The 22,751-nt window shown below is 41.5% G+C and overlaps 3 protein-coding genes across 3 annotated transcripts; all 3 read right to left on the bottom strand.

Annotated features, from left to right (window-relative positions):
- Positions 1-5,749: 5,749 nt before the first annotated feature.
- LOC133716304 (uncharacterized) lies at positions 5,750-6,805 on the bottom strand. Its single transcript, XM_062143011.1, has one exon. The coding sequence runs from the start codon at positions 6,803-6,805 to the stop codon at positions 5,750-5,752; it is 1,056 nt and encodes a 351-aa protein (XP_061998995.1).
- A 2,529-nt stretch (positions 6,806-9,334) lies between these two features.
- On the bottom strand, positions 9,335-13,889 carry LOC133716303 (U-box domain-containing protein 52-like). Its single transcript, XM_062143009.1, has 10 exons — positions 13,712-13,889; positions 13,237-13,358; positions 13,033-13,154; positions 12,523-12,746; positions 12,349-12,415; positions 11,913-12,192; positions 11,620-11,721; positions 10,884-11,303; positions 9,861-10,610; positions 9,335-9,736 (listed from the first exon to the last, which is right to left on the bottom strand). Exons 1-10 carry the CDS (start codon positions 13,887-13,889, stop codon positions 9,653-9,655), a joined length of 2,349 nt encoding a protein of 782 aa, XP_061998993.1. The 3' UTR covers positions 9,335-9,652.
- A 1,020-nt stretch (positions 13,890-14,909) lies between these two features.
- LOC133717892 (uncharacterized protein At3g28850) lies at positions 14,910-16,480 on the bottom strand. Its single transcript, XM_062144645.1, has one exon. The coding sequence runs from the start codon at positions 16,179-16,181 to the stop codon at positions 15,108-15,110; it is 1,074 nt and encodes a 357-aa protein (XP_062000629.1). The 5' UTR covers positions 16,182-16,480; the 3' UTR covers positions 14,910-15,107.
- Positions 16,481-22,751: the final 6,271 nt, after the last annotated feature.

Raw genomic sequence — 22,751 nt, 5'->3', positions numbered from 1 at the left:
AATTCCAAAAGTAATGCCGATTGAGGCGAAACTTCATCCGAGACCACCCGAGGTCTCCGGAATTCTTCTACAATCAACATATCAAAACTACAAGTCGATCAGACGGCCGAATCCTCACGGATAGAAAACCGATCGACCGAAAACCCTAATACTTGGAAAATTCATAAGTTTCTCATACAATTTCTAAAAATTACAAACTATATATCAAAATGCTCGTATCGACGAGTAGATCACAATGAGGAGCAGAAACTGCCTTAGAGGTGGCCGGAAACCACCGCCACAGACGGCGGCAGAGCCACCGCAAACCACCGTGAATGGTGGTGAAACCTATATGTATCTCTTCTTCTCAACATGGTGAACAACTTTCATAACTAGCTCGAGGTCAGAAAATAACGGGAAGAGGTCTGAAATTACCTCGCAAGCTTCAGTTTGGTCGGAAAATTTGCAGAAACCGGTGACATCTCCGACGAACGTAAAAACGTCCACTACTCGGCCCGATCCTTCGTAAAGCTTGTTTAGCAGCTCTGTAAGACCTCAGAAATTCGTTATTAATTTCTAATGGTTTCCGGGAATTAATAAAGTGTTCGTTTAAGCTATTTCGTGGTTCGAGGATGGAGCGGAATGCTTCGATTCAAGGGTTGACTTTTTATATGTTAGGATTCTGTGAAAACTTCCTTGACTGAAATTGTAGAACGCGTCGATACGAGTTCGTGGACATGTGGAACGCGAAAATCGGAGTTCGTATGAAGAAGTTATGGCCGTCGGAAAAAGTTTCCATTTTGATATATATGGGATTTTTCCGGAAATTATTTCAGAAATTCCAACTTTCCATTTTGGGAAACTTGGACTCTCTCTCTCCTCCCGACGCCGGAAATCGTCTCTCACCTTCGATTGGCGATATCTCCGCCGTCCTGCCACCTTTGGACGAGCTACCACCGGCGCTGGAGTCACCTCTTCCTCCTCTACCTCCTTGTGGTAACATCTCATCCCCTCTCGGCGTCTACGCGGCGGTGCACGGCGGACTCGATCCAAGAACCCGATATCTCGAGTTTCCGACCACCAATCTTCGAGATTCTTGGCTCTCTGAACTCGCCTCAACCTCATGAGAATGCTCCAGGAAGGATCGCACCTGGAGTGATCGGTTTCACGCTCGTCGGAGCTTCGCCGGTTTCTGGAAATTTTTCAGCCACCTCGACTGGTTCTAGGTAATTTCGATCCCTTCCCGTCATTTCCAGCTTACATGCTAGTTAGGAAAGTTGTTCAACTCGATGAAACGAAGAGGAGCAGCCTGGCCCCGACGCCATTGGCGGTGGTCGGCGGCGGCTCTGCCTCTAACTCCGGCGGCCTTTTTCCCCCACCTCCAGGGACCTCAAGGGCAGTTTCTGCCCATTTTTATGTTCTACATGTTGATACGATCATGTCAATGTACAATGCATAATTTTTGGAGATCGCATGATTAAGTTATGAGTTTTAGCGTTTAAGGGTTTTTGATTCGTTTCCGTTTTCGATCCGTGAGGATCCAGCTGCCCAATCGACTTGTAGTTTTGATGTGTTGATCGTATAAGTATTCCGGAGACCTCGGGTGGTCTTGGATAAAGTTTCGCCTCGATTGGCGTCACTTTTGGATTTTTAGTGTGTTTCGGGAGTTTCGGAATTAAATGGTTTTTGTTGATTCATGTGCTGAATCAACGTTGTACTTGCTTTAGGTGATTGACAGTACGTCCGGTAATTTATCTTGGATGTTAGAGAAGACGCAGCAGGATTTAGAGGTGAGTAAATCTCACGTGGTTCATTTACGAACCGAGTTATTTAATTGTCGGAATTGATTGATAATTGTAAATCGTTTTCGAAAATAAAGATTTGTTTGAAATAATATGAACTCGATCGACTACGGTTCATAGGGCTATGGCTCACAGGTAAGAAAATGAATTTAAGTATAAAATGAATTTCTTGGTTTTAATACGTATGAACTATAGTTGGTATTAGTAGGCATCCCTGAGTGGATGACTATGTATATATATATTTACATGAAATATATATATTGGATGGTGTGACATTGGTGAAGTAATGATTGAGAGTTGATTGAATTGTTATTTCGAGCATTTCTCTTACGAGCGTACAATTATCATGATGTGTTGATTATTGTGTAAAAGAGTGATTTGGAGTTATGGTGTGACATTTGTGAGTCATGTGGGATTTGCTTAAATGTCTTGTTCCGAGGGCCGAAGGGTCTGAAGTCTGTAGGTTACAGTGGTAACCTGGGTGCAAATATATCGTAAGGCTGAACCTCGGCTGAGGTGACAGATTACGATTCAGTTGGAGCTCTAGTCTGTTTGCATGCGTGCGGTCATGGTGGTAACTGGGTCACGGCATCATGAGTACGTAGTATGTGGTATGCGTGCGGTCATGGTGGTAACTGGGTTACGGCATCATGAGTACGTAATCTGCTGTATGCGTGCGGTCATGGTGGTAACTGTGTTACTGCATTATGAGTACGTAATTTTCGAGGAATGTTGTTGATGTTCTTTCTTTTGTGTTTACGTGAGATTTAGATTTCTATGAATTCTATTGTTTGATTTAATTGTAATCTCCTGAACTAAACTATATGCAGGAGTTGCTATGATTTGAATTGTGTGATTTTAGGTGATCTCCTGAACTAATTCTCGATGCAGGGATTACTAATTTTTACCTAGTGTGATTGTATGTTTGGTTGTGTTTTGTGGAGTTAAATGTTGTTGCTTTAATTTATCTCACGAGTTGAGAAATTATGAGCATGAGTGACGTGAGTCATTTTAATTGAGTTTACTCACACGAGCTTGCAAAAGCTTACCGGATTTGTTGTTTCAACCCGGTGCACTATTCTATGGTGTAGGGTTTATTGTGCAGGTTAGAATATCGATCAATCGTCGTCGAAGCTAAGGTGTATGTCCGGTAGCGTGGACGTCGAAGGGTACTCTTAGTTTTAAGTCTTCCGCTGTGTAGTGAGTTGTGGTGGGTGTGTTTACTTATTGAATTGTCATTCAGTTTAATTTGTAAACTATCTGTAATGTAATATGTGACTCTAAAGAACGAGTCGGTATTTACATTGTGAGCTCAGTCGTTTAGTTGCTTAATTTAAATGAAAATTTTTATGAGAGTTTTCTTGTGCTTGTTAAGTTATCGCGTTTCGGATTTGAATTTATTTATTCAAAATTCGGGGCGTGACAAGCTCAAGGAGAGTTCAACAAGCCAAGAATCTCGAAGATTGGTAGACGGAAACTCGAGATGTCGGCGTTGACTCGATTTTGGACCCAAATCGGGTCGAGCTTCCCGTCGCCGCTACAGGCCGTGCCGCGGCGTAAGGCTGCCACTGGCAGCTGCGCAAGGTTGAGGCGAGCACGTTGGACGTGGTCTGGCGTGGATTGGTGGTCTGTGGATGGAGATATGGCCAGTGGAAGGAAATCGGCGATTTCTTATCGGAGGACAGAGAAGAGAGCTCGGGTTTCCTTTTTGGGAAATCTGGGCTGTTTTGCAATTTTCCCAAAAATTCATCCTTTATACAAAAATGGAAACTTTTTCCGAATGCGATAACTTCTTCATACGAACTCCGATTTTCGCGTTCCATATATCCACGAACTTGTATCGACGCGCTCTACAACTTTTGTGAAGGAAATTTCCACATAATCCTAACGTATAAAAAGTCAACCTTCACACCCCCCCCTAAAACCATACTTTTCGAATAATTAATCGTTCGAAACAGTTCCGCTCCATTCACGATCCACGAAATCATACCAATGAACACTTTAATAATTCCCGAAGTATTTAGGAATTAATAACGAATTTTCGAGGTATGTATTACAACCTTGAATGGTTCATAGAACCAGGGTGCTAGCTTGTGCGAGGGTCTCTTGATTAGCGAGCGTTTTTGGTAGGGATGCAGCTTGAGGGAAAACCTAGTCTCCTATTGCAAACTCATGCTCAGTGCGTTGTTTGTTAGCATGCTATTTTAGGCGATTCTGGGCCATGTTCATGTGGTGGCGATAGATTGGAGGAGCTCATCTCGATTGCGTAGCGTTGTATCCATTGCATGTACCGTCGTCGTGTTGGGAAGGTATCGATTGATGGAAGGTGGAGGAGTGCTGTATAGGGCCTGAAAGAGGGTCATTTGGATGGTGGAGTGGTAGGAGGTGTTGTACCACCACTCTACCTAGTGAATCAAGCCTTGGCAGGAGGACGGTTTATCGGCGATGAATCATCTAATGTAGTGTTATAGGGACCAGTTCACCACTTAGGTCTGTCTGTCCTACTGCGGATGATAGGCGGAGCTCTTGCAGAGTTTGGTACTTGGAGTTTGAAGAAGGCCTCCCAAAAGTGACTGAGGAAGATCAGATCATGATCGGAGACAATAGACTTCGGCATGTCTTGGAGCCGAAACACCTCTTTGAGAAAAATTTCTGCGATTTGAACCACCGTATAGGGATGTGTGGTTGGGATGAAATGGCCGTACTTGTAGAGACGATTAACCAAAACGAGGATGTATTCATGCCTTGTGAGGGAGGAAGCCCATCCACAAAGTCCATGGAGATATCACAAAAGATCTCTTCCAGAATTGGGAAAGGTTGGAGGAGTCCAGGTGGGCTGATTGCTTCATAGTTCTATCGCTGACATTGATCACAAGCAAAGATGAAAACCTTGACATCTCGACGAAATCTAGGCCACGCAAAATTGTGGGATAAGTGAACAAATGTACGGAGGTATCTGGAGTAGCCAGCCTCGAGTGAGCAATGAAATTTCTGGGGTACTTTGACATTCTATTCAGAAGTCTGAGGTACGAACAACTTGCCCTTGTCTTTTGGTCTTGATTAAGGGTATTGATAATGGTTTGGGCTTCTGGGTCCTTTGAGAAAGCTTGATGGATGTGGTTCAACTATTGGTGTCGAGATTGCTTGTACAATGCAGAGTTCATGACGACGGGATTACACATCAGGAACCGTGTTAAGATGGTCAGCTCTGTACTCGATCCGGTAATCATGTCCCAAGAGTTTAGAGAGCCATTTTTGTTGTGAAGGAGTGGAAATTCGTTGATCGAGCAGATGTTTCTGAGTCTGATGGTTCGTGAGGATTGTGAATTGGCTGCCAAAGAGGTAAGGTCTCCATTTATCTACTGCATATAGGATAGCAAGCATCTCTTTGTCATAGACAAAGAGAACTTGATTTCTGGGTGAGAGGGCTTTGCTAAGATTAGCAACTGGATGTTTTTCTTATGACAGAACAACGCAGATGCTGAGGCCGCTAGCATCTGTTTCTACCATGAAAGGTTTGGAGAAATCTGGCATGGCAAGTACTGGGACAATATTGACAACGAGCTTGAGCTGGATGAAGGCATCTTTAGCCTCAGGAGTCTAGCAGAAGTTGTCGTGCTTGAGCATAGATGTGAAGGGTTGGGCTATAAGCCCAAACTGATGGACAAACCATCTATAATAGCTAGCGAGACCCAAAAAGTCACGAAGCCCTTTTACTGTTTATGGTTTGGGCCAATCTTTGAGGCATTAAACCTTGTTTGGGTCCACGTACAGCTACACCAGCACTTGAAATGACATGGCCCAAATAGTGGACATATATTAGGCAAAAGAACACTTAATCAACCTGACTTTCAATTGCTCTTGTTGTAACACTTTGAATACTTCCTCCAAATCAACCCTGTGAGATGAAAAATTTGAGCTGTAAACTAGGATATCATAAAACTAGTATGAATTTACGTAAATATGGCTTAAACACATGTAGACGATGCATATATTAGAAAGGGCATTACCATGAATTCGTAGTGACCGCCATGGGTATGAAAGGCAGTTTTGTGAATGTCATCCTCACACATACGGATTTGGTGATAACCCACACGTAGGTCCAACTTTGAGAAGAACTTGGCGCCATGGAGTTTATTAAGGAGCTCATCAATGACTGGAATGGAAAAACGGTCTTTGCTGGTGATGGTATTGAGCTCTCGATAATCGATGCAAAACCGCCAACGCCCTTTTTTCTTTATCACTAAGAGAACTGGGGAAAAGAATGGGCTATGGCTAGGACATATGAGCCCATTAGAAAGCATCTCTTTCACTTGGCTTTCCAATTTTGCCTTCTGGGAGTGTGAGTAACGGTATGGGCAAACATTGACTTCATGACCGGTGGGCCGAAGAGAAATGCGGTGGTCAATGGGCCTGACCTGTGGAAGGCCCGTCGGAGTGACAAACAAATCCCCGTAGTTTGTGATCAATTGTTGCACTTCATGACCATGGGTCGTAGCAGGAGGCACATGAGGGCCCAAGTGATTTGAGTTTGGGTCCAAGTGCTCTTGGGTCATTAGAGCCATGAAGGAGTTGTGGTCCACTGCTCTATGTTTCTTTGTGATACCTTGAAGAACTTGACGACAACCATTAGCCATGAATACCATCAGTTTCTCCAAAAAAAGCCACCCTACAAAACCAAGTGAATCCAGCCATGGTGTACCGAGAAGCAAATCGCAGCCAGGAACTAGTAGCAGCAGGAAGGAAGATTTGAAGAGATAGCCTTGGATTGTGACCAGAACATCGAAGGCTTGCTGCGAAGTGGAGACCAATTCGCTAGTGGCGGTGGTGAAACGGAGCGGTGGAGCTTCGCCCGTTTTGAGTCCCAATCGAGATGCAACATCTAGGTTCAAGAAGTTCATGGCTGACCTGCAATCCACGAATACCTTAATCATGCTACCATTGATTGTCCCCGTAAATCTCTTCATCTCACTTACTGAGGTGTTAGTGATGGCGTGGAGCGGCAAAAGACCCGTTCTTGCCATCCTTGAGGCAAAGGGGTTTACCTGGGCTTGTGATTGTGGTGGTTGTCGTTGGATGAGGGCTTGAATCATCATGCTCTGCAAGGCGGCAATTTGAGAGGAAATGTGATTTTGAAATGAGGTTTGGTTCTGGTTCATTGTGTTAACAGAGTGGTAGACCTTGGCATGCAGCAACTTGAATGATTGGTGAAGTTCTTCCGCTTGAAATGGTGACAGCTCCTCAGGTTGGTATGAAGAAGAAGCAAGAGGTTGGGCCAATGGTGGCGAAGTCAGTGGTGGAATGAAGGCGGAGGTGATTGGAGAGATGGTCAATTGCCATGTGAAAGCCCAACGTTTATTTTTGACATTCCAAACCCTTCTCCAACCAGTATGTCTTTTCCACGTGGATTAGACATATCCCTCTCCTCTGTCAAATTTGAATCTCGTGAATTTAATGGTAGTTTGTATCAATAGCTTTGTATTTGTTTACTATTTGTTTACTCTAGTCCATTCTGTTTAAATAGGACTTCAATTAGTTGCTATAGTAAGGAGTAACTTTTTGTTTTGTCAAACTGATATACAATTTAAGTAATTACCATCCCTGTCGGAACCGACCGAAAACCGGCCGAACCGGCGGTCTCGGAACTTTTTCGACTCGGTAGTGGTACAGCCAATCGCAGAGGTTCGGTGATACCGAACTAGCCGAGATAGATGTTTCTGGATTTAATTCCACTCCCCTCTTGCGTCTGCCAAGGATCGAACCCTTGCCATTCTTGCTACAAACTCCAGCCACTTACCACTAGGCCACAAGCTTGCTTGTTATTAGTTGCGCATAACTAAACAAATATACTTGAATCAGAAATCACGAAAATTAAAAACTCTTTCTTGTCTTCTACTTCGAGACATTTCTCTTTCTTCGTTCTTTCTCAGTCTCTTCCTCCTCTGTTTTCTCTCTCTCTGCACTCTCTGCACTCTCTCTCTCTCTCTCTCTCTCTCTCTCTCTCTCTCTCTCTCTCTCTCTCTCTCTCTCTCTCTTCATTTCTGACTTTTGTTCTTCTCATATTCTTGTTCTTCTTCCTCCATTTTCTCATCATTTTTCTTCTTTTCTCTATTCTTCCACCTCTGTACTCTTCCTTCTTTCTGTTTCTTCTTCCTCCTCATACTGCAATCCTCATCTCCTTCGCCCGATTTTATCTCTGCAGTCCTCTAAATTCCGACGATCGGAATTTTCAAATACAGGCCAAAACCGACTGTTGAAAGCGGTAACCGCAAGCTCCGGTAACTGAAAGCTCCGGCAAGGCTACGGCAACACATTTGGCGAAACCGAAGAGTTTCGGTCGGTATTCGGCTGACGTCAAAAACTCCGGCAACCGTACCATGGCTAGCCCTATGTTTTGTGGTTACATAAGTATTGTTGTATTCATGTAAGTGTTAGTAGTTTGTCCAGATCTTTTTTTTTTGGTAATTTATCATTGAATATAACTATATTGCAGGTTGAAAATGAATCTGGGTTATCAAACTTTTTAGCTGTACTCATTGGGAACAAAGAGATTTGTGCTGAAATGGTCAAAATTAAAAAAAGATTAGAAGAATCTCTTTTTGTGCGAGGATCATCAGACGTTTCTTCCAGTGGTTCTCTGTTGACCTCTTGTGAAGCATCTTCACTCAGATACAGAGCATTTTCTGAAGTTATTTTAGATATAGCATGGCTTCTTAGAAAGCCCTCCTCAGAAAATGTCCAACAGATCATGACTTCTTCACAGGTAATTTCCACAATAATTTATTGAACTTATTGATATTCTTCAAGTCAACAACCATACTTTTCTGAAAGCCTTCATCTATAGTCCTTGCAATGTTGCACCATTAGTTATGTCGTAGCAAACTAGCAATAGCTCACTACTCAAATACTTAATTTGACAAATGTGGTCTGATATTTCTATTATCCTTTTACAGGAGCCTGTGGTGAGTTTTCTAACAGGTTCTTTAGTTTGTTTAATATCTCATATGCAATGTGGATATTTACTCAAGAGTAATTTGCAGGTGCATCCCTGGGTTCATTTGTACTCATACTACTTGCTGCTGCAGCTTATTATGTCTATAGTTCTGACAGAAAATAAAAACAAATTGAAATTTTTTTTAGAGGATTACAGAGCTCTCAAACCAAGCAGATACTCTTATGCAGATAGCCTTCTAGTTTTTTTTAGTTTGTATCAGTTTGTTGGTTTCCAGTGAAGTACTATATGTTTATGTTTTCAAGCTGTTTATGTTTCCTACTATGTATTCCCATACCTCAAATTGATGTAATCTCAATTGCATCTCTTAATGGAACCATTCATTGTATGATCTTTGATTTACAAGATTAAAAAAAAAAAAAACAAAGGAAAAACAACATAAATAGAATTTTATATATTAAAGTAATATTCAAATTTGACACCTCCATTGGAGCTAAAATTAGTCAAAATGTTGTTATATCAAATTTGACCAAAGCCAAAAAACGAAGCCATTGGAGATGCTCTTAGAGGTGATTAGATGAGCTACTCCTAACACGTGGCCATAGTGTCTGATAATAACTTTTCAAAGTCAAGAGAGATTAAATCACAGTTTCAAAGTTAAGAGAGATTAATTTTTCCGGTAGGTTCAGGTAACAAGAATGAACTCCCACTACTTCATCCAATTGTACATGTTTATAACTGTTTATAGCAAACTTCGTCATAACTTGAAAAGTGTCACCTATTGTGGAATCACCAACAACCGGGATTCTTCAGCTGACTTATCACATTTATTATCGATAGCTTTCCAAGTGCTATGTGAATATAACACTACAGTGTGTGTGCTTTTAAATTTCTACCGAAGAAAACGTCAAGAATCCGACTATAATATTCTTCCTCCATAAGATGATGTGCTCGAATTGCTCACTGAACTGGCATATCCAGATTGGGGGTCATTCATCACTTCCTAACATAAAAAATCGAAGTTACTATTTGAAGAAAGATATATATAACATGAGATTATAATATGATGTTTAACGCCGATTGAGAGAATCATCTAGCAGTTACTTCAAGTGTATTATGGAACTCACTTGCTTTGTGGAAACTGAGCACTTTTGTAGTAAGAATGCTCCACCACCATTAAGCATGCCACCCTTTTCGCCGAGTTCTCTCAATCTGTTAAGCTCAGGTAGCACTACCTTGCCAAGATCGGGTCTGTCTTTTCGCCTCATTTCGGCACATTGTAATGCTAACTTGGCAAACTTCAAGGCTTCCTCCACAGGCCAGTCAGGAACAGCGGGGTCAAGCATCTCAGCGAAGGTCCCTATCTCAATCGCGTGCTCAACAAGATGAGTCAAACCCATTGCTGGTTTGGCTGTTATTATTTGTAGAAGCATGACCCCAAGTGAGTAGATATCAGATTTTGTTCCAAGCAAGCCAGTTTGTTGATATTCTGGGTCGATATAACAGAATGTCCCAGCTGCTGATGTCATGTGATACTGAGTGAATGAGTCAGCTACTGATGGAGGGACAAGCCTGGCCAGACCTACATCACTGATCTTGCTGACATAGTTATAGTCTAGCAAAATGTTTCCTGGCTTTAAGTCACGGTGTACAAAGGGTTCTGGCTTGGCCTGGTGAAGGAACAAAAGCCCTGTGGCAATTTCTGCAGCGATTCGGAACCTTAGCTGCCATGGAATAACTGGGGTGTTACCTCGTCGAAACAGACGGTCTTCTAAGCTCCCATTACCCATGTACTCATAAATCAGACAACCATACTCTGGGCAGGCTCCAAGCAGGAGAACCATGTTTGGATGTCTTATGCAGCTCAAAACTTCAATCTGCATAGTCAAGAACAATCAGTCAATAATACCTGCTCGTAGTTTTTGACATTAATATTTCTCATTTTCTTCCTTTAATGTATTGTAATACTTGATCAGGTTGCTTTTGTTTTAAGATGACATGTTCCCTGTTTTGCCAACACTGTGCAAGTTCAGTCTTGAATCAAATCACTCATGATCTGATTCAAGTATTTTCCATCCGTCATCTTTATTTTCTGCTAATATCTGAAAATATTTTAAAGATAGGTAGTCAGAGTTTCAAAAGTGACTAACCTCTTGTTGGAACTGTGAACGTCCTTGAGCTGCATCTGGACGTAGAGCTTTTATTGCCACTTGTGTGTGGTCCAGCTCACCCACATAAACAGGCCCATAGCCACCTTCTCCAATCTTGAGAGCTTTTGAAAAACTGTTAGTTGCTGCTTTAATCTCTTCAATTGTGTATTTCCTGTACCGCGGATCAAAACTCCTTCCTCCTAGTGAGTTCGTCCTCTTTTCAGCTTCTTTCAGACCCTTTATTTCTGAATTCCTCCTTTGTTCTGCTTCCAATTCAGCAATCCTTTTAGCTGCTCTTTCTGCGTCCATTGCTGCCCTACATTTTGCTTCCTCTTTCTGTACAAGTGCCAATGCAAACTCCTGACCTAGGTGTGCCCTTTCCAATCTTCGTTCTTCTTCCCATTTCCATCGGTCAAGTTGCTTTAGGTATATATAGAATGTCATTAGAATTTACACTTGAATTAATAGTTGCTCCAAAACCTATGAAATCTATGTCATTAAAATGACACACAACTGGCTTTTTTATTGCTACTGGTGCTACATATGTAGTGTCCTAGTGTGTATACGTGTGTGTGTGAGAGAGAGAGAGAGAGTGTGTGTGTGCGTGTGCAAGGCAGAAGAGAGAGGTTCACATCAATGCCTTACTGTTTTGATGTGAGGGTGTCCTTACATATACAATGTGTGTACGTTTGTGTTTGTTGTGTGCAAGGGAGAAGAGAGAGGTTCACATCAATACCTTCTGTTTTGATGTTAGGGTTTCCTTACAGGCCGTATTGTACACCTCCATTGTCTGCTTGAGCTCTAGCTTGAGTCTCATCATCTCATCTTCTACTTCTTCCTATAGTTGGCAAGGAAAACTGCACATTAGGACTCTGAAATATTTCTACATTCATGCATACAATTCATTGCAGTGATCACTCAAAAGTCATAACTAAAACATTTTTCCTCTACTTATTGAACAATATTGCAGCATTTAAATTGGCTTGTGACTCAACCAGAGGTTGTGTTCTTCTTATAAAAGTGTCTTACCATATTTCGGGATGACCATGATTTTCCACTCTCAGTTGAGGATAATGAGGAGTTCATATCAATGAACTGGGTTCTTGAGTAGGATTGCTTGAACTGGGTTCTTCTGTCGTCTGAGTTGAATGATTGTTGAGAGTGCATTCCTGATTCCACACTGCCGCATATAGAAGGAAACATGTGATCAATGCTTGGTCTTCCTCCACTACTTGTGAATGATACATCGCTGTCTGGTGAGATCTCATATAATCTGTTTGATGAAGCTTGTCCTCTGGTGAATGGTGTCCTGAAACAAAAATTGCATTGCTGTGTGGTCAGTCTTCATTAATTCTTCGAAGACTACTATAAAATTAGCATTACTACACACGCATGCACGTGCGAGCACACACACACACACACACACACACACACATCTTCTCTCTTACATAATCACAGAGCTTACTTGATTCCTGTATCATGATCTATCCGAGCGCTACGGTGCCGGTACTTTGTTCTTGTCCTCTCTGATGCTGTATTAATCAAAAGAACATGAACTAGTGAGAAAGTATAAATAAAAAATAAACAAAATTACATCTTAACAACATGCATGATGGTAGAATTACAAAAGTGATATAACCTCTGGGTTGCTGGTTACTCATGAATTGAGAAACACTTGAGTCCGAAACATTGCTGAGTTGGTTATGTATTTGCTTATTACGAGCTTCTGGGGGTAATTTAGTGGTTGCTGTTTGCACATGACTGATCTTTCCCTTGCCAATGACATACACAGTGCAGAAATCCGGTGCCCCTTTCGACACTCTGCTTGGAATGTCTGTAGTTTTGTTGAAGGCTCTTTTGCATTTGACAAAGGAGAAGTGTAATCAGTAGCCATGCATTATAATTGAGTTTTGTCCCAAGTTCTTAAAAGTCAGATACATTTCTAATCCTGCTTGTAAAAAATTTGAGTCATCTAGTTGCGATTAACCAAATAGACTAATTCTAATAAACACAAAGGGTAAAGTATGGTGATGATACTGCTCTGTGTTGCATTGTTAGGCAAATTTAGAGAATGCAGGGGCCAAATCACATATAGATGAGAAACCTCAGTCAAATAGATATATACACACACACACATATATATAATCACCTGAAAAAGCCACTTTTTGAAGGTGCCGCAAGTACCAAAACCTCAATTGAATGTGTCGATATAAAATTGACGAGTGCTTTTGCTACATCAGTACCTTTAACTATTACTTCGTTGTATCTTACCTGTTGTAAGTATAAATTTAGTTAGAGAAGAGAGTTTGCTGTGCTAGAAACTACATACAATTTAATTATATTCCTTACTCACAAGCTTTTTCTTACAAAAAGTACGAAGTGGAAGAAACAACTCGCTATATTCAGCATCAGATTGGCTTTTGCACAATTTTATACCTTCCTCCTTTAATTCAGAGCCAGAAACCGATTTCTCAGCTGCACCAAAAAGTGAAAAGCAGGAGGAAATGGAGGATTTAGAAGACTAAACAAAATTAACATCTAGCAAGGGGACAAAATCATAGTTATACATATTCACTGACTAGGTGCATATTTCTATCATAGGACTATGCATTTGTTAGGTATACAACATTGATCAAATATGCCTATATACACATGGATTGTTGGGATATTTACTACTACGTTGAGTTATTTGTACTTTGGTGATTGAATCTCATCTTGCTACCAGAAATGATGGACAATTATCAACATGTGCCTGATAGAACTGAATTTTGAATATTAATACCAACATCATCATCTGTACATCAGAAGGGGAGGAGATATTCACGTACTTTGATTGGGAAGGCCTGGTGTTGATTGTTTAACATGCACAAGGGTGAGACTTTGGCCCTTGACAAGAAGATGCTCGACAGTCCATTTGAGAGCGTATTGACTTCCCTTGTCCTTGTCTATTGCCACCGCCACCACTTCTTCTCTCTTTTCATCACTTGTGGCACATGATCTTGCCATCACTGTCTGTCTGTCTCTCTCTCTGTCTCTCTCTGTCTCTGTCTCTCTCGAACACTGACTGAATTGAAAAACACTCGGCCAAAAAAAAAAAAGTAGTGCTCCTAGCAGATGCTTAGAATACTATTCTTTTCTTAGAATTCAAAAACAAAGCAACAATTGATGAAGAACCTAGCTCCTCAATATGCAGAGGATGCTCTTATTTGGATATAGGCTTCTATGACCCTACAAACAACTAACTGGTAATATCTATGAACAAATTAAAACTGTGCTTCTTACGTACTTACTCTCCTAAAACCAGCAAAATTTCCAACTTCCACCACCTAAGCCCTAAATTTGTCTTTCTCAGTTTGCTTATTTTCTCTATCAGAATGTTATATTCTCTAGAAGTGTGTGTATTCATCGATCAATATGCTTCTAGGAAGAGTTTGTTGATTAGTTATGCATAACAGGAGAGTACTTACCTGTCTATACTATTAATAAGAGCAAGCATCTATATCGTCAACTGATAAGTATGAAAAGGATGAATACTTTGCCTACATTTTCAAAAACAAACTTCCAAACAATTTTATATATGTTGAGGGAAAAAAAAAAAAAAAAACAACTGGACATAATTTGTTTCTCACACTAACGTATCCACATTCAACAACTCCTCTTCCACACCCATCACATGTAACCAACAATTAAATGCATACATTCTGTCACAGCATCTTTGATCACTTATGCTTTAAATTTTAACTAAAAGGACTAATTTGTTATGTTAGGATTGTAGCTCTCTAGAAACTGAACTCCAATAATGCCCAGTAGGTTATGAGTCAGCCCACAGTTCTACCTATAAAACACTAAGCCCTCATCTATGAGTTTTCAAGTCACTTTCTCCCTCCTCGGATTTAAGATCAGCTAGAGGATTACTAGTTTTGAACTTTGGTCTAACTTAATATAAACTTAAAGAGTCCATAATTTATGGAACAATTGGAGATGCTCTAAAATATATATGGACTACATATCTCATTTGCTGAAACAGAAAGAATGTCAATTTATTTATTTCAAATGTCACGTACATAGTGAATCTGGGACAAGTCCACAAACTTCGTAAAAGAATTGAAAGAATATATAGTATATTAACATATAAATACAACGAGAAACCCAAAAATGAAAAAAAAATCAAATGGTGAAGATACACACAGAAGGAACTAGTACAACAAGAACCTGGTTTTAAGTTCAGCAACAATATGGGCATACGATCAACCCATTTTCGTTACACTGCGGGCACACATTAGACTCTCCCTCTTGGGCAATGATCTTGTGACTTCCGTGGCATTTGAAACAAACCACAAACCGAACTCCAGCGCAACCTTGACACGGTCCATCTGATTGATCCAACGGCACTCCTGCAAGGAGCGGCCGCAGCTTTCCTTGCTCGTGAAGCGTCAAAACCTCCTCTGCTCCCCCAATGTATCTCCCCTTGATGAAAAGCTTAGGAGGAACCGATTTGCAATCCAAAATCTTCCACAGCTCTTGTCTGAATTCCATGTGCATCGACACATCACGCTCGAAATACACAACCCGAAAGCTTTCCAACAGAAATCGGATGCTGTTGCAATCGTCGAAGGTCTTTCGTATCCCTCGAAGGGTTGTTGTGTAGAGAATTACCGACTCCAAGCTCCCAGGTGGACATTTCTCTTCGAAGCCTAATAGAGGGTCCGGCTCCGCCTCTGTTTCATTGTTTTCAATATTTTGTATCTCTGTTATTGACTTCCTCTCTGCTTCACTCAATTTCATGTACTCAATAACGGCTTGCCGAAAGGCGGCGAGTAGGTCCGGGTCGAAGAGGGTACCGGAATCTAAGTCCGGTCGCCGGAAAGACGAGATGTCAGTCTCCGATAGAGGTGTTTGTTTACGGATTTCCGACTCTAGTACCGGTGGTGCTTCTGAATCTGGGTACTGCTTCAATTTAGACTCCTTAGAAGCAACTGGGTCCTTTGCCTTCACTCTTGGGGTAATGTTTTCTTTGTCGTCGTCGACGTCATCGTCAGAATCTGTGAGGAGGTCTCTCATAAGCTCATCGACGTCAATAATATCAGGTTGTTGCTGCTCTCTCACACTGCTGCAGTTGATGAGCTTGTCCTGCTCTGTTTCTTCCTTGTGGAATTTGACAACTGAGATGTTTGGAAGGTTTTCCACATACCCATCTGATGCGCTTACCTGAAGAACTCGATCTTGTGGCTTCACCTGAAGAACTACTCTTGGGATTGATTTCAACCTCTTCACAAGTTTTCCTTTCATTCCCTTCATTTTCCCTCTCTCTTCCAAACCCAGAATCCAAATCGGAAGCCAACTATGAAATGAAGCACACTAAAACAAAGATGATTCTGAACCTGGGAATATAGATTAGCAAAGACAGGCACAGCTTTCCAGCTTCAACGGCTACAAAGCTGAGTGGCTGTTTCAAAATTCCAAAACGTTGTCAGACGAAGATAATTCTATATGGGGCATACCAGAATAAGATGCGATTTTAACCTATAGTTCTGCGCCACGTCTTCTATGTAATGAGTACTGCAGTTCAGTGTGACTGTAACGGGACACTTGTCAAATAGAAGGGTATGTTGTGCACACGATGTAATGTGATGAAAATGCACTGTAACAGTGCGGCTAACGGTCATAATTGACTCTATAGGAGTATACAGCTAATCTTTTACTCGAGTATTTCTCATAAACCCCTTCCTTTTTTTCTTCTTTTCTCATTTTATTTTTATTTTTATTTTTCATACATATTGAACTTTTCATTGATGAAAAAAGACGCAATTTATTGGTGGGATAGTGAAAACAAAAGTTTTGTTTTGTTTTGCCATCACTAAGGTTTTCTCTAGGGTGATAAAGATCATGACTAGATGATTTGCTACCTAATATGTAAGCCCAAATAGCATAAATGTGTGGATATAAAAAAAAAAATTATAAAAAAAATGCTCAGTTGGGATGAATTAAGCCAAGTCAATTTACTTATGGTTTGGTTGATGGGTGCCTGACTCTCTACCAGTGCTTTAAATAATCTATTTTACAATACTAGAAATATCGTCGATTTTTTTTTGTTCAACTAATTGGTTATGAATTGTGTGAAGTTATTTTTCAAACTAGGAAAATGGATTATGTTTTGCCAATCTCATTAGTGTTCAAGCAAATAGGGGTGTATAGTAATCCGTTTAAATCTCATATTTTGTGCCACAACTTTGGTAAAATTCATGCAAAACCAATTGAACTAAGAGGTTTTTCAATTGAACTAAGAGGTTTTTTTTATTATTTTTTTTCTTAACAATTTTTTATACTTCGAAGGACTGACGATCCATTATATGTCTAAGTGATTAGAAGCTTAAGTTGTGTAGGTCTATGAAATTGATGTATGCTTCATTCTTACTTTAGTGGTAAATGAATTTATTTACTTCTAAGCGCCCCTTAGACAAATTGATGCAGCTTACCACCACTTAGTATCTAAGTGGGACCTAAGGATCGCCTAAAAGAATTTTTAGAACACTGCTCAAAACCTTAACCCTAAGGTACTAGCCGGCTGTTTGGACCCAAAATGAGCATTTTTGCCTGACAAGGCACGTCTTGGAGAAATTGAGCCAAAGTCAGTGGCTCAAGCTATATATTGTCGACAAGTTCGAAATATATATTTAGAGGCTAAATAAAGCCTACTATGGAAGCATGAAAAGTCAACTTTAGCACATTTTCCTACTTCGGCTAGGAGAAACCGAGCTAAACAGAAGGAGCGGCCGCCTGACCAAACGAAATTCAAATGAGCTGAAACCTTCCAGATTAAATCTAGAAAGCCCAAGGATCATTTCTTATGAAGAGTGCCAGAGCTACAAGTGAGTGGAACGCCTTCAAACAATCAGTCCAATTTCCTTGTCTAGAAAGGCTTGGAAACTGGACCTGTAAGAGGTCCAGCAGTGTTTTCGGCCCAACCACTATATGAAAAGCTCTGAAAATTGATCAGGGTGATCTACACTCATAGTGGAACATTTCTTATGAAGACGTCATGGTCAAAAACGGAGTGCTTGATGGAGATAAAATTGAAGGAATTTCCTTGTCTAGAAAGGCTTGGAAACTGGACCTGTAAGAGGTCCAGCAGCGTTTTCGGCCCAACCACTATATGAAAAGCTCTGAAAATTTATCAGGGTGATCTACACTCATAGTGGAACATTTCTTATGAAGAAGTCATGGTCAAAAACCGAGTGCTTGATGGAGATAAAAATTGAAGGATAAGGGAGCAGAAAATGACTTAAACCTAACAAATTCCATTAAGTGTTTAAGTATTCAAACCTAACATTCCATTAAGTGTTTAAGTGCTCAAACCTAACCCATTATGATTTGTTTTTAAGGCCAAATAGTGTTGCTTGGTAGCCTATAAATAGAGGCTACAACATAGAACAATTCACGAATTCATTCATCAAAACATCTCTAAGATGATCTAAGTTCTCTCTAGAGCAACCTCTCTAAGAGCAACTCCTCTTCTTCTCTTTCTCTTACCGGTGATCACACTCCTAGTCCTAGTCTTCTCAGAAGCCGACTTTCAGTGCCACCAAACCCTCTGTCAACGTACTTCGGTCCTAGTCTCCTCGGGAACCGACGGTAGTGCCGCGACCAACGACCAATTCATTCATTCATCAAAAACATCTCTAAGATGATCTAAGTTCTCTCTAGAGCAACCTCTCTAAGAGCAACTCCTCTCTTTCTCCTTCTCTTATCGGTGATCACACTCTAAGTCCTAGTCTCCTTTGGAGCCGACTATTAGTGCCACCAAACCCTCTGTCAACGTACTTCGGTCCTAGTCTCCTTGGGAGCCGATTGTAGTACCACGACCAAAAACACCACAAAAGACCAATTCATACATCAAAACATCTCTAAGATGATCTAAGTTCTCTCTAGAGCAAACCTCTCTAAGAGCAACTCCTCTCCTTCTCTTTCTCTTATCGGTGATCACACTCCTAGTCCTAGTCTTCTCGGAAGCCGACTTTCAGTGCCACCAAACCCTCTGTCAACGTGCTTCGGTCCTAGTCTCCTCGGGAGCCGACGGTAGTGCCGCGACCACAACGGTTACAGAACCAGCCAAGCAAGGGTAACGCCCTAGCAACCCAGCCAAGCTAAAGTCACGCTTTAGCAAGTTCTCTCTACTTCCCAGTGGTTCTCGCTCTGCTCGATCTACAACATCGAGTATCGATTGTGATTTTCAAGAAGCTCAGCAAAAGTCCTCGCCACGAGGCATAAAGAATCCCACGACGAGGTTGGTGCTCTCCTCGTCTACAATCGCTTGATAGAAGTCAGGTCAAGGGACACCCCCGACGACCGCACCCGAACGGTGCTGGCACGCCCGTGCAGAAAAGAGACTGTTGACCAGCTCAAGAAAAACTGGAGCCAAACACCGGCTATTCATATTAAATGAAGGACTAAATTCAGTTTAGTCCCTCAAACTTTAGGGCTAAAATCACTTTGATCCCTGACTTTTTTTTTTAATCACGATGGTCCCTGCACTTCCAAATTACATCAAACTAGTCCAAAATTTGACTTTGACTCGAAACATGACGTCATACGCTGACGTGGAACCGACATGGGGTCCCACCTTTCAGACTCTGACCCTCAATTTGAACGAAAAGTCCAAACTGCCCCTACTTCTTCAGATTTTTTTTTTCTTTTTCTTTCTTCCTTTCCCTGATTCTATTCCTTTTTGTCTTCTTCCTTTCTTCCAACCCTCTTCCTACTCCGATTTCTTCTTCTTCTCAATTCAAAATTCTCCTCCAGAACCCTAATCTCCAATCAAGATCCTATGTCTCCTCCCATTTCGCCGCCAGTTACACCACCGCCGCGCTGGAGAAAAGACCAGCCCCACCTAGAAGGTTTCAGCGATCACGGACGAGATCGGGGCTTACTCTGCTCGAGGTCTCAGACCTAACGGAGGTCTTGAGAGTGGAATTGGGGATGAAGCCGACAACGATGATGATGATGCCGGGGATGGGAATCGACGGGCTCTGGGGCGCCGATAAGGGCAGCGATGCGGCATTGGGAAGGCGGAGGAGAACGGCGTCGTTTTTGTTGTGTTGAATAATCAGGACTTTTTTTTTTTTTTTTTTTTGATTTGTCAATCACACGGTGTTCTCAAAGGCTTCCTAGGCCCAGAGACTAATCCGTGCTCGGGAGATCTTGTCAGAACGCTTCCTCCCCCCTGGCCACCAAGAATATATTGGGATTTAACTCCAATAAGCGTCGGCGGGATTCGAACCCGGGTGTGGGGGTTCCACACCTGGAGGCTCTTACCAACTCGACCACCTGTGGTGGTTGAATAATCAGGACTTAAAGGAGCTGCCTTCTTCGCTGCCCACGAGCTCCGAGGCTCAGTTTTACCCGGAGGCACATGGCCCGCAGCTGCCGGGGTCGGACTTTGACCAGCCCTACATGCAACCCGGAACCCAGGTTTGACTTCGGGCCCTAGGTCAATCAAAGGTGTGATCTTTTGAACTGAATGAGTTAAGTTCATGTGTACTTAGTTTGGGTTGTGATTTTTGCATCAAAGCTCAGACTTTCTTCGCAATTTTAACTCTGTTGGTGGTGGCTATGGACTGCTTGAAATAGAAGATGATGTTTGATATGAAGCTTGGTTCTTGGTGGGCATTCATAGGAGGCGTTGTAGCATCTGAGACCCTATGCCAAGACCACTCTGCTTCTTTCCCCCCTCACAAATTCACATTTCCTCCTATTCTCAAAGCCTGTGCCAAGCTCCGATCAGCCCCTCAAGTCCAAATGGTCCACACCCATCTCCTGAAAACCGGGTTCTTCTCCGACGTCTCCGCTGTCACCGCTCTCACGGACGCTTCCATGAAGCTCAACCTCATGGACGATGCACTCAAGGTGTTCGACGAAATGCCTCACCAAGGGTGGTGTTGGATGTGTTTAAGAAAATGAGAGCATGTAGAGGTGAAAATCCGAATTCACTGACATTGGTTTCGGTTCTTTCTGCTTGTGCTAGTGTTTTGTATCTCTGATTTGGCAGGCAGGTGCATGGTTTGATCATGAAAGATGATGGTATCGGCGTTGGAGTTCGGATGCGATGGAGGACGTGGTGGAGGAGGGCGTGTGTTGGATCGATTTGGCTTTTAGGCTTGGGAGATCTGAGAGAGAGGTAAAGTTAGAAGGGAGAAAAAGAAAGAAAATTAGAAATTAGAATAAATTTTGGTAAAAATAAAAAAAATTAGATTAAATTGGAAATGTCTATTTTACCCTTTGTGGGAGTTTAAAATTTGCAAAGTGGGGCCTCATGTCCGTTTCACATCAGCGTATGACGTCATGTTTCGAGTCAAAGTCAAATTTTGGACTAAGTTGATGTAATTTGAAAGTGCAGGGACCATCGTGATTAAAAAAAAAAGTCAGGGATCAAAGTGATTTTAGCCCTAAAGTTCGAGGGACTAAATGAATTTAGTCCTTAAATGAATGCCAACTTATATTAAAACATTAATTACATATAAAAAAAATAAAAACTATGGCATTGAATTTGAAGCTGTTTTCCACTTCCAACATTTATAGTGCAATTCTTATGAGTCCATAAGTTACCAATTATAGCCGATTAAATATAAAATAAAAGCAGTGTAACTGTGAAGACAATGACCATAAATTACGCTACTTTTAAAAGCAATGTAACCGTCAAAACTCCTACTAAAACATCAACCAATCGAAAATGGAAAATTAGTGGGCACTAGAGCATTTCAACATGCAGTATCGAATTAAGTAAAAGTCAGCGCTTTTATATGCTAGGCATTTATATGAACGTTAGAATATGGAAAGCATAACCTACCATTTTCTAATCCACTTTCACCTCTTATAAATTAGATCGTTACATGTTAGTCTCCTAGTTCCTCTTAGTTCACTGCATTTGCTAGCTAGAACCCCATCGATCTTATTATAACCGTAGACAACACTCTATATTTGGATCTTAATTAGTTCAACAATGACCAGGGTTTCAATGGTTACATTAGTTATTGTGATGTTAGGGGTGGTGATAATGGCGATTCTTTCGTATGGTTGCACTCCTAGTGGTGTAGCTTACTCGGTGGGAGTGGGAGACCCAGTGTGTTGGTCCATCCCTCCCCAACCGGATTACTACGCCAACTGGTCCAATTCTCATTTCTTCAAGATCGGCGACACTCTCGGTATGTATATTTTATCTGATAGAATTTATGTACATTGTTTACTTGCTAGTGTATGTACAAATTAAATGATTGATCGTTTTACATTTTGATGGATTAAACTGAATCTGCTGAGTGGGGAGTTGCAGTTTTTAACTTTCAAGGGGGGCTTTCGAATGTGGTGCAAGTGACAAAGCAAGACTACGAGAGCTGCACAGCTTACAGACCCTTTAAAATCTTCAACAACGGTCCAGCAAATTTCACATTGTTGGAAAAAGGTGTCTTATATTTCATTACTAACGTCTCAAACTACTGTAGTTTAGGGCAGAAGATTTCCATTTCTGTTCACGAGTGCGCCTGCCCCGTTAATCAACCACCAAGTGCTCCAACACCGCCCCCTTCAGTTTCTCCACTTCCTGCTGCAGTTCCTCCATCTTCGGTTAGTCCGAATAGGTCTCAGCCTCCTGCAGCACAAGTTATAACTCCAGCAGGAGCTCCATCCCCATTAGGGTATAATGGTTCCTCCCCTAAGACTTATCCTCCTGTGAAATCTGCAGCATCAATGCTACATAAAGGAATGATGCTTGGTGTTCTTCATGGAATCTTTGGCTCGGTGGCGTTTGTTTTTTGGTCATCCAATTAACAAACTCATTGATGAGTTAGACAAACATTTTCACTAGACTAGCTGCTAGAG

This window comes from Rosa rugosa, chromosome 6, assembly GCF_958449725.1.
Source record: "Rosa rugosa chromosome 6, drRosRugo1.1, whole genome shotgun sequence".
NCBI lineage: Eukaryota > Viridiplantae > Streptophyta > Magnoliopsida > Rosales > Rosaceae > Rosa > Rosa rugosa.
The sequence above is the reverse complement of the archived record's forward strand: the minus strand, read 5'-3'. Positions and strand labels throughout refer to the sequence as shown.

Bases quoted from the DNA above. Each gene is read 5' to 3' on its own strand.
- LOC133716304 (XM_062143011.1), bottom strand. From the start codon at position 6,805: ATGGCAAGAACGGGTCTTTTGCCGCTCCACGCCATCACTAACACCTCA.
- LOC133716303 (XM_062143009.1), bottom strand. From the start codon at position 13,889: ATGGCAAGATCATGTGCCACAAGTGATGAAAAGAGAGAAGAAGTGGTG. The intron at 11,722-11,912 runs GTAAGACACTTT...TGCCAACTATAG, and splicing joins CATGGTCATCCCGAAATATG to GAAGAAGTAGAAGATGAGAT. The intron at 11,304-11,619 runs GTATTGATGTGA...ATATACCTAAAG, and splicing joins CCCTAACATCAAAACAGAAG to CAACTTGACCGATGGAAATG.
- LOC133717892 (XM_062144645.1), bottom strand. From the start codon at position 16,181: ATGAAGGGAATGAAAGGAAAACTTGTGAAGAGGTTGAAATCAATCCCA.